Source organism: Bubalus kerabau, chromosome 5 (genome assembly GCF_029407905.1).
Source record: "Bubalus kerabau isolate K-KA32 ecotype Philippines breed swamp buffalo chromosome 5, PCC_UOA_SB_1v2, whole genome shotgun sequence".
Classification (NCBI taxonomy): domain Eukaryota; kingdom Metazoa; phylum Chordata; class Mammalia; order Artiodactyla; family Bovidae; genus Bubalus; species Bubalus kerabau.
Genome location: NC_073628.1, coordinates 4,604,431 through 4,620,940, shown reverse-complemented (window position 1 = coordinate 4,620,940; position 16,510 = coordinate 4,604,431). Strand labels below are relative to the sequence as shown.

General features: G+C 51.4%; 1 protein-coding gene across 1 annotated transcript; it reads left to right on the top strand.

Moving 5' to 3' along the window:
* The first annotated feature begins 811 nt into the window (after positions 1–811).
* On the top strand, positions 812–967 carry SMIM38 (small integral membrane protein 38). Its single transcript, XM_055583832.1, has one exon. It carries the CDS (start codon positions 812–814, stop codon positions 965–967), a length of 156 nt encoding a protein of 51 aa, XP_055439807.1.
* The last annotated feature ends 15,543 nt before the right edge of the window (positions 968–16,510 follow it).

Sequence of the window (16,510 nt, the reverse complement as noted above, 5' to 3'; positions counted from 1 at the left end):
GCAGGCCGACCGTCCAGCCTGGGCTGTGGGCGGCGTCCAAGGCCCTTGGTGGGCCGCTGGGGGGTGATCTGGGGACCGCCCCGGGCCTTCCTGGGTGATTAAGCGGGTTCCCCTCCCGGGCCGCCCGCGCCGTCCCCGCCCCCGCCAGCCCGCGCTGCCCACCCCCGCGGGCGGCGGGCGGGCGGGCGGGCGGCCTTTGAGGCGCTGGCGGCCCGTGCGCTAATTGAGCTGCGCCGGGGTCGCCTGTGGGCGCGGGGCGCCGGGTCTCACCTTCGCGCCCCTCTGCTCCCCTTTCATCCGCACAGCTCCCGCCAGCCCTCCCGCCGGGCCGCCCGCCCCTCCCGCCCGGCCTGCTGCCGCCGCCGCGGGCCCGCAGCCGCTGGACAGCGCCGGCCTCCAGAAGTGATAGCTAATTGGGCAGAGAAAGGGCTCGATTGTCTGGCGGGGCCGGAAGAGCGGGCGTGGGCGGCTGAAAGCGCCCGGAGAAGGTGGCCGGCTTCGCCCAGCAGCTGCCGCCGGAGACGTTTGGAGATTACGTCAGCGCCGGGCCCCGAGCCTCCCGCCCGGCCGGACAATGCGGCCCTTGTCGGCCCCGAGCGCCGCCCGCGCGCGCTGAATGGCGCGGGGCCTCTTCTCCAAGGAGGCCGCTCGCCGTCCCCGAGCTGTCCTCTCCCGCCGGGGAGGCCCCTGCGCTGGGGCGCGGAGGGAGCGGGCTCGGTGCCTTAGGGAGGAGACCCCCGGGCTGGGCGGCGCGCGGGGGGCGTGGGGGCTGCTCCTCTGGTTGGGGTGGGGGGTGGCGGCTGCCCTCGCCATGGCCTCCTGGCTTGGGGGCAGCACGGGCCCCGACCCGCTGCTGGTCCTGCTGGTCATCATCTTGTTGGCACGCTTCCTTCTGTGGTCCTGCCTGGGCACCTACATCGATTACAGACTGGGCCGGCGGCAGCAGCGCAAACCCAAGGAGGACTAGGGCCTCCGCCGGCCCGTGGCCGGAGCTCCAGGCACACGGGAGCCCTCCCTGCTGGAGGGTGTGTCCCAGAGAAGATCTGTCCTGGCGCCGGGGGTGGGGTTGAGGCGGGGTGCAGAGCGGGGAGACCACCCCTGCAGCCCACCTGCTGGGCAGAGATGGCCCAGCCCCACCAGGACTGTCCTGGCCACCTGCATCCCACGTCAGAGGATGGAGGGGCCCCCCCTGCCTGTCTATCCACCAGGTTGTGGGAGTGAGTGATCCTGGCGGTGGGTCTCGCTTTTAGACTTTCTCTACTTCCAATTCTTTATAAATCTGTTTGCAGGAGGAGGCGCGGGGTGAGCCAGAGGGGCTGGTCTGGGGGGCGGACGGTGGCCAAAAGACAGATGTGACCACATCACAGGCCGGCCCTACCTCTTAAAGCCACCCTGGACTCCACCTCCGGCAGGGAGGACAGTAAACGCAGACTGTGCCTTGGTTTCCCCAGAGCAGACCCCTAGGGGAGTCTCAAGACAGACTTGTGACTATGAGTCCAAGTCCAGCTCCAGTTGACCATGGACAAACTCACTTTCCCCGTCTCTTAAATGGACGCACTAGTCCCTGTCCCTGCTGCACCAGCCCCCCCACCCCCAGAAGGTTATTACCAGAAGGGTCAGGTGAGGGGTGGGCTGAGCCATCCCCCTCCCCCCTGCCACCGCCCCCCTCTCCCTGCCACCGTCCCCCTCCCCCTGCATCTGTAACCTGCAGGACACACGGAGGATGGTTTAGTGAAGCCACGGGACCCAAGGCCCTCTGCTCCTTTGTGCTTTCAAGGATGAGGCTGAGACATCCCTGAGAAGACGGACAGGCAGGGAAACTTGACTGGAGCCCAAGAAGCCAGTGCCCTCTGCACCCTCATCCCGTTACACCCTGAACTGAAGCGGCAGCACGAGGTGGTTCTCCTCTCGATCTGGCAGCAGAGTCGAATCACCCCAGAGGTTTTGGCAATGCCAGTGGCTGAGTCTCCCAGACTGAGAGGCATCGGCTGATTCGAGATGTTCCGGGCAGGCTGGAGCCTGGTGGCACCGTGAATTCCAAAAGGGCTTGGCTCAGCTGGGATCTTCGGTGGCTGTTAGAGGTCTGGAGTCACTGAGCTGAGCAGACGCTTGGGCCCTGGTAGCTGGGAGCCATCCGCCTTGAGGCATCCTGGCAGAAGGGACCACAGCGTGATCTCTCCAGGCCTGTGTACGTGGCTGTCCTCTGGGCAGTCGTATAGCCAGTGGCTGAGCAGAACCCATGCCTCTTTGTAAGGACGATTGGTCACGGGGTGTCTGAGGGCTCTGATCATTGGGTTAGGGGAGGGCTGTTCTTGTTCTCTTTAGGGAAACTTATCTAATTTTCTTTAAAATGATCACGTGTGATTTTGCTGATCTTTCTGAGGAAGGGGAATCACATTCGTTGTCGTGAGCGTATGCTAGTGGGGGAAGTTTGCGTGGTATTGCCAGGGTTTAAAACAGAAAGTCCCACGGCCTGAGAAACCCCTCCGTCCTGGGCAAAGCAGTCCCTTGGATGGAGGGAGAAGTCAGATGTTCACATGACACACTCAAGTCTGCCCCACCGTTGAGTGTGTGTGGCCTGTGTGTGGCCTGCATGCGACCTGTGTGTCCACATGGGCATGTAGATTTAAGGTCCACTGTTTGGTCCATGGGGCTTCCCTGGTGGCTCAGTGGTAAAGAACCCGCCTGCCAATTCAGGAGATTTGAGATGTGGGTTCAATCCCTGGGTCAGGAAGATCCCCTGGAGGAGGAAATGGCAACCCACTCCAGTATTCTTGCCTGGAGAATTCCATGGACAGAGGAGCCTGTTGGGCTAAAGTCCATAGGGTCGCAAAGAATCAGATATAACTTAGTGAGTAAACAACAACAACAACAACAGTTTTGGCCCATGAGCTAATATCCCAGGGTTCTTGCTAGAGCTGGGGAGGGACTCACTCTTCTGTTGGGCTTGTCCAGTGGAGGGATGGAGCCATGGGAGAAGACAGGATTCTGCCAACATTGTCTGAGCCCCTTTCCAGTTTCATTGACCCATAGATTTTTCATCTCTTTTCCTTAAGCCAGTTTACATTGGTTTCTGTTACTTGCAACTGACAAAATTAGTCATCAGAATTTTGTCAAAATTACTCATCAGGGTACAAGTCTTGTGTATCCACACATTGACAATTTACAACCTCCTGACATGGGCCTGACTCGGTGTGGGCACCTGAAACATTGTGGCTGGGCGAATAGGGGCTGTGCCCTGGTCATACGCAGGCAGCGGTTGCATTCAGGGCGAGGAACAGACATAACAAGAGAAGCTTTTTTTTTTTCCTTTCCATTTTCTTTTACATGGAGCAAAATGTCTGGCATTTGGCAGGCAATGGCACCCCACTCCAGTACTGTTGCTCGGAAAATCCCATGGATGGAGGAGCCTGGTGGGCTGCAGTCCATGGGGTCGCTAAGAGTCAGACATGACTGAGTGACTTCACTTTCACTTTCCACTTTCATGCATTGGAGAAGGAAATGGCAACCCACTCCAGTGTTCTTGCCTGGAGAATCCGGGGATGGAGAAGCCTGGTAGGCTGCAGTCCATGGGGTCGCACAAAATCGGACACGACTGAAGTGACTTAGCAGCAGCAGCAGCAGGTTGTAGTATGGGCATGTCATCAAGAACCTACACCCTTCTGTATTTCTGCTCTGCCATCCTTAGGAGGTAGCTTGGTCTTCATGCTTACAAGAAGGCTGCAGCTACTCCAGGCATCTTGAGTGAGTTCCAGTCAGGAAGAGAAAGAAAAGGGTGATAGAGAGGGAAAGGTGTCTATATCAGAGAGGCAAAGCTTCCTAGAAACCCTTAGTTTCACGCCATAAACTAGAATTATGTCCCATGGCATCTCTAGATGCTGGAACATTGCCTCTTGGCCATTCTTTGCAATTGCAGCTTATATCCAGAACACTATTTGGGGATCTTTGTGTGTCTTTAGTGGCATCTTTATGCCACTGTGTGTCTTTATGTGCTTGTTTTGCCCTTGTCTGCCTTTGAGAAATACCAGCCATGCTCAGCTGTCCTTGGCCGCTCTGCCCTGGAGTCAGAGGGTGGAGCTTCTCATGGTTCCTAGGAGGCTCTTAAGAGTTTGGTCCAGTAAGAAGTCCAAGGATGAAAGAAACTTATTCCTTCTTAGAGATGCTTGGAGATGCTTCTTTAGTCACACCTGGTAGCACCAGGCAGACTGCAGCACGTGGAAGGTGGGCAGTGAATAGCTGATGGCTGGGTGAATGACAGTGAAGGGCAGCAGGTGGATAAATGGAGGGGCAGTGCCAGTCCTTAACTCGGAAAGTATCACTGGGGCTCATAATCTCACAACGTGGGAAGCATCACGAATACCATGTCAAAGGTAAAGTAGAACTTGCCCTGCAGGTAGCTTGCAGTCTGGGAGCCAAGAAATGGGCAGCTAAACTAGAAACAGGACTTAGACCCGAACAAGGCACACCAGGCTCCTAACCACCAAGACTGTGGCTGGTGTAAACTGAAATGTCCTGTAAGTGTGAAACACACCAGATTCTGAAGGCTGGGTGCAGAAACTACTGTAAAATCTAATTAACAATGGTTTTTTATTGATTATGTATTGAAATGATAATATTTTGGACACCTTGGGTTAAATAAAACATTAAGATTAATCTCACCTGTTTCTCTGAATGCACCTTAGTGTGGCTACTGGAAAGTTTAAAGTTATATATGTAACTTGCATTGTTTTCTTATATCGCATGGACTGCCACAGATCTTTATAATGCAGTGAGGGGGTTATGGTGGGTGAGTGGATTGAGTGTCATGGGAACACAGAAGGACACTTCCTGGAGGAGGGGTCTTAAGTGATAATGCAAATACGTCATACTAGAACCTGTGAGACGCAGCTAAAGCAATCCTTGGAGGAAAAGCTATAGCCACAAATGCCTTTATTAATAAGCGTGGAGTGAAGTGAAAGTTGCTCAGTCGTGTCCGACTCTTTGCAACCCCATGGACTGTAGAGTCCATGGACTGTTTCTAGGTCAGAATACTGGAGTGGGTAGCCTTTCCCTTCTGCAGGGGATCTTCCCAACCCAGGGATCGAACCCAGGTCTCCCGCATTGCAGGCAGATTCTTTACCAGCTCACTCACAAGGGAAGCCCAAAAATACTGGAGTGGGTAGCCTATCTCTTCTCCAGTGGATCTTCCTGACCCAGGAATCAAACTGGGGTCTCCTGCATTGCAGGTGGATTCTTTACCAGCTGAGCCATCAGGAAAGCATGAAACAATAAAAATTGATGAATTAAGCATATGACTCAATACATTTACGAGAACAGGAGAAAAAGCTAAGAAAAACAGAAGGCAGAAATGAAGAGAGGAAACTGATGTATTACCAATGATAGAACAAACAAATGTATCCGAGTCCTGTATTTCCTTTTTTTTTTTTTTTTAAGAAAACCATTTCTTCTACATGCTTTCTCTTCCCTGTGTCTTTTCTGGCTGTGGCGGTCTTGGTGCTGCGCGCGGGCTTTCTCTAACTGCTGTGAGCGGGGGCTGCTCTTTGCCGTGGGGCGTGGGCTTCTCACTGGGGTGGTCTCTCTCGTTGTGGAGTGTGGGCTCGGGGCACCCGGCTTCACAGTTGCAGCACATGGGCTCAGTAGTCGTGGACCAGGGGCTTAGATGCTCATTGGCATAAGGGATCTTTCCAGACCAGGGACTGTACCAGGGTCTCTTGCCTCTCCAGGCAGATTCTTAACCACTGGACCCTCAGGGAAGCCCTTCTTGTTGTTGATTGTGTTAAAACACACATACCATCAAATTTATCATCTTACCCATTTTTAAGTGTTCATTTCACTTGTGTTTTTGAGGGGAAGAAACTCAACAGTAAAAGCGACAAGATTAACCAACCCAATCCAGAAAAAAGAAGAAGAAAACACACAAAATTAAAAAGTCTATGGGGAAACAACTACAGAGACGTGGAAAACTCAGTTCCCAGCAAACAGGTTCTGGTGTATGTGAAGGATTTTGGGAATTTGAAAACATAAGGAACACATTTTATGTAGAAAAAAATGACCCCCAAAGAGATGTAAAAATCTGTACAAATGGATTACCCTTGGAGAAATAAGTCATCCAAGTCTACTGCTGCTGCTAAGTCGCTTCAGTCGTGTCCGACTCTGTGTGACCCCAGAGACAGCCGCCCACCAGGCTCCCCCGTCCCTGGGATTCTCCAGGCAAGAACACTGGAGTGGGTTGCCATTTCCTTCTCCAATGCATGAAAGGGAAAAGTGAAAGTGAAGTTGCTCAGTTGTGTCCGACTCCTAGCGACCACATGGACTGCAGCCTATCAGGCTCCTCCATCCATGGGGTTTTCCAGGCAACAGTACTGGAGTGGGGTGCCATTGCCTTCTCCCATCAAAGTCTACCCTCCTTAAAAAATAGTGTAAAGGCCCAGAATGTTTCAGAGGAAGACCTCTTACAATACCCCAAAAGAACAGATAGTACAACACCACTTAGACGGCCCCAGTGCCTGAGAGAGGGGCAGCTCCCAATTCTTTCTTATGTCGCTGCTGTTTGGTTGCTAAGTCATGTCTGACTCTGCGTGGTTTAATGTAGTAAACATTTATTGAGCAAACTCCGGGAGGTAGTGAAGGACAGGGAAGCCTGGTGTGCTGCAATCCATGGGATCATGGAGAGTTGGACATGACTGAGCGACTGAACCACAATTTATTGATACCAAAATCCACCAGAAGTAGTACAGAAAGAGAAAACACAGACCAGTATCACTTAGGAATACTGATTAAAAAAAAAACAAACCATGAAATTAAACATTACATTAGAGGGATAGGACATGGGGACCAAGTGGAGTGGGTTCCAGAAATGTAAGGACGGCTGAACATCAGGAAATCAGTTAACATAGTTTATGATATAAACAACTCCAAAGAGAAAAACTTTTGATAACTTCCTTTGATATATTGCCAAAGATATTTGGATAACATTCACCTCCAATCTCAAACTCTGAATCAGACAGAAATAGATCAGATCAGATCAGTCGCTCAGTCGTGTCCTACTCTTTGCGACCCTGTGAATTGCAGCACGCCAGGCCTCCCTGTCCATCACCAACTCCTGGAGTTCACTCAGAGTCACGTCCATCGACTCAGTGATGCCATCCAGCCATCTCATCCTATGTCATCCCCTTCTCCTCTTGCCCCCAGTCCCTCCCAGCATCAGAGTCTTTTCCAATGAGTCAACTCTTCGCATGAGGTGGCCAAAGTACTGGAGTTTCAGCTTTAGCATCATTCTTTCCAAAGAAATCCCAGGGCTGATCTCCTTCAGAATGGACTGGTTGGATCTCCTTGAAGTTCAAGGGACTCTGAAGAGTCTTCTCCAGCACCACAGTTCAAAAGCATCAATTCTTCAGCGCTCAGCCTTCTTCACAGTCCAACTCTCACATCCACACATGACCACTGGAAAAACCATAGCCTTGGCTAGACGAACCTTTGTTGGCAAAGTAATGTCTCTGCTTTTGAATATGCTATCTAGGTTGGTCATAACTTTCCTTCCAAGGAGTAAGCATCTTTTAATTTCATGGCTGCAGTCACCATCTATAGTGATTTTGGAGCCCCCCAAAATAAAGTCTGACACTGTTTCCACTGTTTCCCCATCTATTTCCCATGAAGTGATGGGACCGGATGCCATGATCTCTGTTTTCTGAATGTTGAGCTTTAAGCCAACTTTTTCACTCTCCACTTTCACTTTCATCAAGAGGCTTTTTAGTTCCTCTTCACTTTCTGCCATAAGGGTGGTGTCATCTGCATATCTGAGGTTATTGATATTTCTCCTGGCAATCTTGATTCCAGCTTGTGCTTCTTCCAGTCCAGCGTTTCTCATGATGTACTCTGCATATAAGTTAAATAAGCAGGGTGACAATATACAGCCTTGACGTACTCCTTTTCCTATTTGGAACCAGTCTGTTGTTCCATGTCCAGTTCTAACTGTTGCTTCCTGACCTGCATACAAATTTCTCAAGAGGCAGATCAGGTGGTCTGGTATTCCCATCTCTTTCAGAATTTTCCACAGTTTATTGTGATCCACACAGTCAAAGGCTTTAGCATAGTCAATAAAGCAGAAATAGATGTTTTTCTGGAACTCTCTTGCTTTTTCCATGATCCAGGGGATGTTGGCAATTTGATCTATGGTTCCTCTGCCTTTTCTAAAACCAGCTTGAACATCAGGAAGTTCACAGTTCACATATTGCTGAAGCCTGGCTTGGAGAATTTTGAGCATTACTTTATTAGTGTGTGAGATGAGTGCAATTGTGCGGTCGTTTGAGCATTCTTTGGCATTGCCTTTCTTTGGGATTGGAATGAAAACTGACCTTTTCCAGTCCTGTGGCCACTGCTGAGTTTTCCAAATTTGCTGGCATATTGAGTGCATCACTTTCACAGCATCATCTTTCAGGATTTGGAATAGCTCAACTGGAATTCTATCACCTCCACTAGCTTTGTTCGTAGTGATGTTTTCTAAGGCCCACTTGACTTCACATTCCAGGATGTCTGGCTTTAGGTGAGTGATCACACCATTGTGATTATCTGGGTCGTGAAGATCTTTTTTGTACAGTTCTTCTGTGTATTCTTGCCATCTCTTCTTAATATCTTCTGCTTCTGTTAGGTCCATACCATTTCTGTCCTTTATCGAGCCCATCTTTGCATGAAATGTTCCTTTGGTATCTCTGATTTTCTTGAAGAGATCCCTAGTCTTTCCCATTCTGTTGTTTTCCTCTATTTCTTTGCATTGATCGCTGAAGAAGGCTTTCTTATCTCTTCTTGCTATTCTTTGGAACTCTGCATTCAGATGTTTATATCTTTCCTTTTCTCCTTTGCTTTTTGCTTCTCTTCTTTTCACAGCTATTTGTATGGCCTCCCCAGACAGCCATTTTGCTTTTTTGCATTTCTTTTCCATGAGAATGGTCTTGATCCCTGTCACCTGTACAATGTCACGAACCTCAGTCCATAGTTCATCAGGCACTCTATCAATAAGATCTAGGCCCTTAAATCTATTTCTCACTTCTACTGTATAATCATAAGGGATTTGATTTAGGTCATACCTGAATGGTCTAGTGGTTTTCCCTACTTTCTTCAATTTCAGTCTGAATTTGGCAATAAGGAGTTCATGGTCTGAGCCACAGTCAGCTCCTGGTCTTGTTTTTGCTGACTGTATAGAGCTTCTCTATCTTTGGCTGCAAAGAATATAATCAATCTGATTTCGGTGTCGACCATCTGGTGATGTCCATGTATAGAGTCTTATCTTGTGTTGTTGGAAGAGGGTGTTTGTTATGACCAGTGCATTTTCTTGGCAAAACTCTATTAGCTTTTGCCCTGCTTCATTCCATATACCAAGGCCAAATTTGCCTGTTACTCCAGGTGTTTCTTGACTTCCTACTTTTGCATTCCAGTCACCTATAATGAAAAGGACATCTTTTTTGGGTGTTAGTTCTAAAAGGTCTTGTAGGTCTTCATAGAATCATTCAACTTCAGCTTCTTCAGCGTTACTGGTTGGGGCATAGACTTGGATTACTGTGATATCGAACGGTTTGCCTTGGAAACGAACAGAGATCATTCTGTCGTTTTTGAGATTGCATCCAAGTACTGCATTTCGGACTCTTTTGTTGACCATGAGGGCTACTCCATTTCTTCTGAGGGATTCCTGCCCGCAGTAGTAGATATAATGGTCATCTGAGTTAAATTCACCCATTCCAGTCCATTTCAGTTCACTGATTCCTAGAATGTCAACATTCACTCTTGCCATCTCTTGTTTGACCACTTTCAATTTGCCTTGATTCATGGACCTGACATTCCAGGTTCCTATGCAATATTGCTCTTTACAGCATTGGACCTTGCTTCTATCACCAGTCACATCCACAGCTGGGTATTGTTTTTGCTTTGGCTCCATCCCTTCATTCTTTCTGGAGTTATTTCTCCACTGATCTCCAGTAGAATATTGGGCACCTACTGACCTGGGGAGTTTCTCTTTCAGTATCCTATCATTTTGCCTTTTCATACTGTTCATGGGGTTCTCAAGGCAAGAATACTGAAGTGGTTTGCCATTCCCTTCTCCAGTGGACCACATTCTGTCAGATCTCTCCACCATGACCTTCCCATCTTGGGTTGCCCCACAGGCATGGCTTAGTTTCATTGAGTTAGACAAGACTGTGGTCCTAGTGTGATTAGATTGACTAGTTTTCTGTGAGTATGGTTTCAGTGTGTTTGCCCTCTGATCCCCTCTTGCAACACCTACCGTCTTACTTGGGTTTCTCTTACCTTGGGTGTGGGGTATCTCTTCACGGCTGCTCCAGCAAAGTGCAGCCATTGCTCCTTACCTTGGACAAGGGGTATCTCCTCACCGCTGCCCTTCCTGACCTTCAACGTGGGATAGCTCCTCTAGGCCCTCCTGCGCCCGCGCAGCCACGGCTCGTTGGACGTGGGGTTGCTCCTCCTGGCCGCCGCCCCTGGCCTCGGGCTTAGGGGCGTGGGGTATAGATAATAGACCAATATGTTTTTAACCTGAAAAAATAGTTGTCTCTGAATAGGAAAAATACAATATTATGATTAACAGAGGATGAGATGGTTGGATGACATCACCAACTTGATGGACATGATTTTGGGTAAATTCCGGGAGCTGGTGATGGACAGGGAGGCCTGGGGTGATGCAGTCCATGGGGTCACAAAGAGTCGGACACGACTAAGCGACTGAACTGAACTGATGATTAACAGGGAAATACCACAGCCCCATAAGGTACATACTACAGTCTCCATTATACAGATGGGAACACTGAGGCACAGAGAGGTGGAGTCATGAATCAAGATGTTCATAATTGTTCGAATTTGTTCTGGAGGCACAACCAGCACAATCAGAAGGATGAAGAAACAGGAGGTGTGAACACTGGGGAGGAGACAATGCATCGTTATTTACAGTGAGATGGAGGACTTTCCTGGAAAAAACAAAGGGAAATCCATGAAAATGATCGACAGCAGAATCCAGTAAGGGGATATTGGGTCCATATTGGGTCTGAACCAGTATGTGGAAAGCGCCTACGCAGCAGTTTATCAGGAGCTGTGATGGCATGAAAGACTCCATTTATAAGAGCCACATAGAGAAAACCTACTTAGGGGCCAGCTTCATGATGACACGTTAGCTGCCGTGGGTGGCCGAGTTATTTCCTTTTGTCGGTTTTACAGCCACCGTGGGTAGGATTCATCGGTGAGATTCACTGGGGGCATGAGGCCCGAGGCTGACTGTTTGGAAGGAAGTGGCTGGGGGTAGAGGAAGGTCAGACCTGACCCTTGAGGACAGACAAACCCTACCATACCTGTCTCTCTCACCTGCTACCTTGATGCCCAGTGACCTGCAGGGGAAGCTGGCACCTTTGCCACCTTGCTACCCGTGCTCGTGGCCTGGGACTTAGAGATGCCATGGCTACCGTGGCACCTGGGGCTGCAGGTGGACCTTCATGCATGAAAGATGATGGTGCCTCCAGAGACATGGGTTCGATCCCTGTGTCGAGAAGATCCCCTGGAGGAGGGCATGGCAACCCACTCCAGTATTCTCGCCTGGAGAATCCCCATGGACAGAGGAGCCTGGCTGGCGACGGTCCATGGGGTTGCAGAGTCAGACACGACTGAAGCGGCTGGGCATCCGTGCACGCGTAGCCGATTAACAAAGCTGTGGTAGTTTTAGGTGAATGTGGGTGGCCCTGTGTCACCGCTCTGCGTGTGGGGAGAACAGGACAGGGCACTGAGACCTCGGAAAACACCTCGTCCGTCTCTTCCTCATTCCCCCAGGTGCCTCCCTTGGCCCAGCGAGTGTGTCCTGGGCATCCAGAGACTGCTGTTCCAGAGGAGCAGGTGGGGGCAGTGACAGTCTCATTGCTCAGCCAGGCTTGGCCTCCGGGTCGGGGGACACAGCAGCCCAGCTCCTGCCCCCTTGCCCGCTGGGCTGGGCCTCCCCTGAGAGCAGCCCTCAGAGCCCCCGTGGTGGAGATGAGTCACTGGGTCTAAAAATAAAAAGAGTTAAGTCATGAAACGGAGCCTTTCCTTTTTAAGCCAGATGTGCTGCTGAGGGATTCCCAGCAGCCCTCGGCCTCGTCCCGCCACTGGGGGGCTGTCTCACTCGCTCACACCCACCCTCAGGTTTCAGCACCTGCACAGCCTCGGAATGAGAGTGGGGTGGATGGAGAGGCGGTCCCTGCCTCAGTGGGGAAAACAGACGAGGTGAGAGTAACGCCCACGTCAGGCAGATGGTCACAAAGACTATAACCATGGGGTGGAGGGTCATGAATATGCACACAGGGCTGCGTGTGTGCTAAGTCGCTTCAGTTGTGTCCATCTCTTTGCGACCCCATGGACTGTACTCTGTCCGTGGGATTTTCCAGGTGAGAATACTGGAGTGGGTTGCCGTTTCCTCCTCCAGGGAATCTTCCCAATCCAGGGGTCAAACTTGTGTCTCTTACATCTCCTGCACTGGCAGGTGGATTCTTTACCACTATATACATGGGAAGGGGAGTTAATTCTCTCTCAGAGTCTGGGGAAGGCTTCCTAGAGGAGGTGTCTCTGGAAATAAGACTTCTGAGAGATGGGGAAGGGACAGAAGCTTGGGCAGAGGTCAGGAGGTCTGGACCATCGAAGTGATGTGAGAGGAGTCAGGGGTCTGAAACGTAACAGGAACAGACTGGGGCAACTTTTTTCACCCCCAGGGGTTCAGGGAGATGGTCACCAGGGAAGCATGCATCATGGGGACAAGTCTCGGGGAATTGCGGGCTTGTTATCATGAGCTTCATCATGAGCTTCCCTGGTGGCTCAGATGGTAAAGAATCTGCCTGCAATGCGGGATACCCAGGTTCGATCCCTGGGTCAGGAAGATCCCCTGGAGAAGAAAATGGCAATCCACTTCAGTAATCTTGCCTGGAGAATCCCATGGACAGAGGTGCCTCATGGGTTACTGTCCACGGGGTTGCAAAGAGTCAGACATGACTGAGTGGGTAATAAACACTCATCATCATTAAGGGGGGCAGAAGCGGGTGTGTGGCTTCTGCAAAGAGCTGAGCCCATGCACAGAGCTTGCCCACGACATGTTGCAGGAAGGCGAGAAGCTTCCCTGGGGCTGTGTCTTGGCAAGTCGGATGGGACTTTTCTGGTTGTCACAAGAATTTGGCTGAAGCTGATAAGATGATAAGAGCCCTCATTCTTGAGGGGTTCGAGGCTCCTGGTCCCCTCCAACTGAAAGTGAAGAATGTCCCCAGCTGTCAACCCCATCCCATCCACCTCCAGCCTAAATGGGGTGCCTGGGGGTCATCAGTGAGTGGTTGCCCTGGCATTCAGGTGATTCTGTCTCTCCTGGCCAGGCCAAGGTTGGGAGGGCTCCATAAAACTACTCAGAACGTGGGGTGCCTGCAGGGGGACAGGGGGTGGGGAGAAAGCTTTCTGCTGAGGGGAATCCTGGCTGCAGGTTGCTGCCAGCTCAGAACCTGGGGGGAGGGAGAAGCCTTGGGGAGCTCAGCTGAGATTCCTGGCCGTGGGGGGTCAGGCATGAGCTAGTTTCTGGTACCTGCTTCCCTCCTGTGAATCCAGGCGGCTGGAGACTGGCTGCAGTGTCCCCCAGGGCAGAATGAAGAGGGGGACAGTGGGGCAACCTGCATGGACGCCCTTAGGCATGGTGAGTGCTGCAGAGACTCCAGATTTTCCCACAGGGTCAGGTCACTGCTCCCATCGTCCTTACTGCCAGGACGCCGGAGGCCCAGCTGAGCAGGGTCAGTCTCCAGCTCTCCCTGGGGCGGGTGTGCTGTGGTGGACACCCTGTGGTGGACTGGGCTGTGGTCATTAGGATGTGCAAAGAAGAGAAGCAAATGGCAGCTGCACCCTTGAAAAGGAAGTGATTCCCTTGGTGTGGATGGGCAACGCAAAGGAATGAACCCAGCTCCTTGGGGAGCCCCACGGCATGGACTTCAAGCACCCTCAAACTCTGGGGCTGCCAGAAGAGTGATGGACTTCTATCCAGGGTGTACTGTTGCATTTTGGGGCTCACTGTTACAGCAGCTCTGCCTGGTCCCTGCCTAAGACAGCAGGGATGACTCTTCCCTGTGGACCGAGGTAAACTGAAGAAGGCAGTGGGGGCAGGGCTGGAGCCATCCTGCGGAGACACCTCTCCTGCAGGCAGTTGGCCGGGGACACAACCCCCCAAGAGTTAGAGTCTGTGGGGTGGAAATTCGGGAGCAAGAGATGAGGAGGGCTGGCTGGGAGGTCACAAGAGGCCCAGCAGACACTGCACATTTGGGTCCCCAGAGATCCCACAGAGGTTCCAGATGGAGGGCCAGCATCTTGCTCCTGCACGTGGGCTGGATTATAATCACTCCCACCGGGTGGACATGCTTTCTCTGCTTGATCCCTCCTCCCAGACCCTGATGCCAGAGACAGGGAGGCTGAAAGGAGAGAAAAGGGACAGGCTGAGGTTCCTCCCACCACCTGGGCCATGAAGTGGGGCTCATTTTGGGGCAGACAAGGTGGAAGAGTGTTGAACTAGACTTGAGAACATGAAGCTGGTTTGGACTCAACCGGACTCATTGCTACTCACTCCCAAAAGGAGTCTTAATAACAGAATGAATCTTAATTGTGTTCTCATATAAGAAAATGAGTAACCAGCCCCAGGAACCATACTCAAAACATCAGGAAGGGATGATGAAGGGGGACTCTACTGGGCATGGGTGAGGAGGGTACGGATGGAGGGAGACAAAGCTATTGTCAGTTCTGGGGCTCTTTGTTACACAGCTTGGTCCATATCCTAACTCGTACACCATTTCAGCAAACCTGTTATTAATACAGTCAACCTCCTCATTCACAAAATAGACCCCAGCTGCCTGGCCTACAGCACAGAGAGTCAGGAAGAACCAGGACACACAGACATCCTTTATACTGCCCTTTTCTCTAAGGTTGGCCTTCTCTTCACTTCCCTGGAAGCCTTTGAAGCCAGGACCCATGACGATGCCCCGTTTTCATCCTCCTAAGAAGCATGTGCTGCCTGTCAGGAGAACCAGCCCCTTGGATACCAGCTGTTCTTATCACGGGACAGAAATCAGCAGAAGAATCAGAGTGAAAAAGCCGCCCTCTCCCACCCACTCCTTCTTGCCACTGAGAGCAGATAAAGGTGGCCTTGGCAGAAACACGGGCTAGGATCACTGGCTTTTGTGTGTGGATGGGTGGCCTCACATTTGGGACTCTGGTAAAGCCTTGTGCTTTGGGAGCTTGAAGCCAGCCGAGGCGGGCTGGTCCATCCCTGGAACAGCTGTGGGAAGAGGGCAGGTGGGGATGTTTTCTCAGAGCCCCGAGGTCTTGGGATCAAGTGCGCTTTGATCGTGGGGTTGGGCAGGCAGACAGATGGCCCGAGCATAGCCAATGGCAGGTTTTGTACGACGTGCGTGGGAGCCTGGCTGTCTTCACCCACGTTGCTGGGCCCCCAAGGTATCTGGTGAGCACTCACCACGGCGTGTGCACAGCTGTCTGACTGTGGTCTCACCCACCCCGAGCACATGCCTGTGGGCCCTCTACTTCCAGCAGACTGGCCAGGGGCCAGTGCAGAGGTAAAGAGCACACTTCAGTGCATCCTCAGCACCCAGCACTCTGCAGGAAGAACACGCAATAAAAGAGTCACAGCACAGACGAAAAGTCAGGGTCATGGGAAGACAGATGATCCTAAACAAGGAAGGTGAACCCAGGGACAAGGTGGGGGTAGGAACAGGCTGCTTCCTCAGTTGCCGTGGCCGAGGATACAAATTCCTGGCAACCAAAGGGAGAATCTGCCTGTAATGTGGGAGACCCAGGTTCCATCCCTGGGCCAGAAAGATCCCCCGGAGAAGGGAATGGCAACCCACTCCAGTATTCTTGCCTGGAGAATCCCATGGACAGAGAGGAGCCTGGCGGGCTATAGTCCATGGGGGTCACGAAGAGTTGGACGTGACTGAGCGACTAACACTTTCATATTTTCAAAGGGAGAAGGGGAAGAATGAAAGGTTTAGAGTTTGCTTGGCCCTTGAAGAAAATATACCACTTCTCGGGGACAGTAAATGTTCCCTAACACTTATTTGTTAAAAAAAAAAGCTTGCCCCAGGGCTTTTACCTAAATATCATTGGGAGATCTGATGATCATATTGTACTAGTCAGGGTTTTCCAGAGGAAAAGAACAGACCAGCTGTGCTGGTTTTATTTATTTATTATGAGATTTATTATGAGGGATTGGCTCACATGATTACAGAGGCTGGCAAATACAAAGTTTCCAAACTGGAGACCCAGAAGGCCTGATGTTCAGTAAGCGTCTGCAAACGATCTGCTGTAGAACCAGGGAGAGTGGACGCTGCAGATGGTGTCTGAAGGCCAGCTGCTGGGGAAGGCTGCCTTGCTCAGAGGAGGCTGGGCTTTTGGTGCTAGTCAGACGAGGCCCACCACACGGGGCGTGTGCAACCCACAACTCAGTTGGCCAACTCATATA

Excerpts from the sequence above, each read along its gene's own strand:
- SMIM38 (XM_055583832.1), top strand. The coding sequence starts at position 812 with ATGGCCTCCTGGCTTGGGGGCAGCACGGGCCCCGACCCGCTGCTGGTC.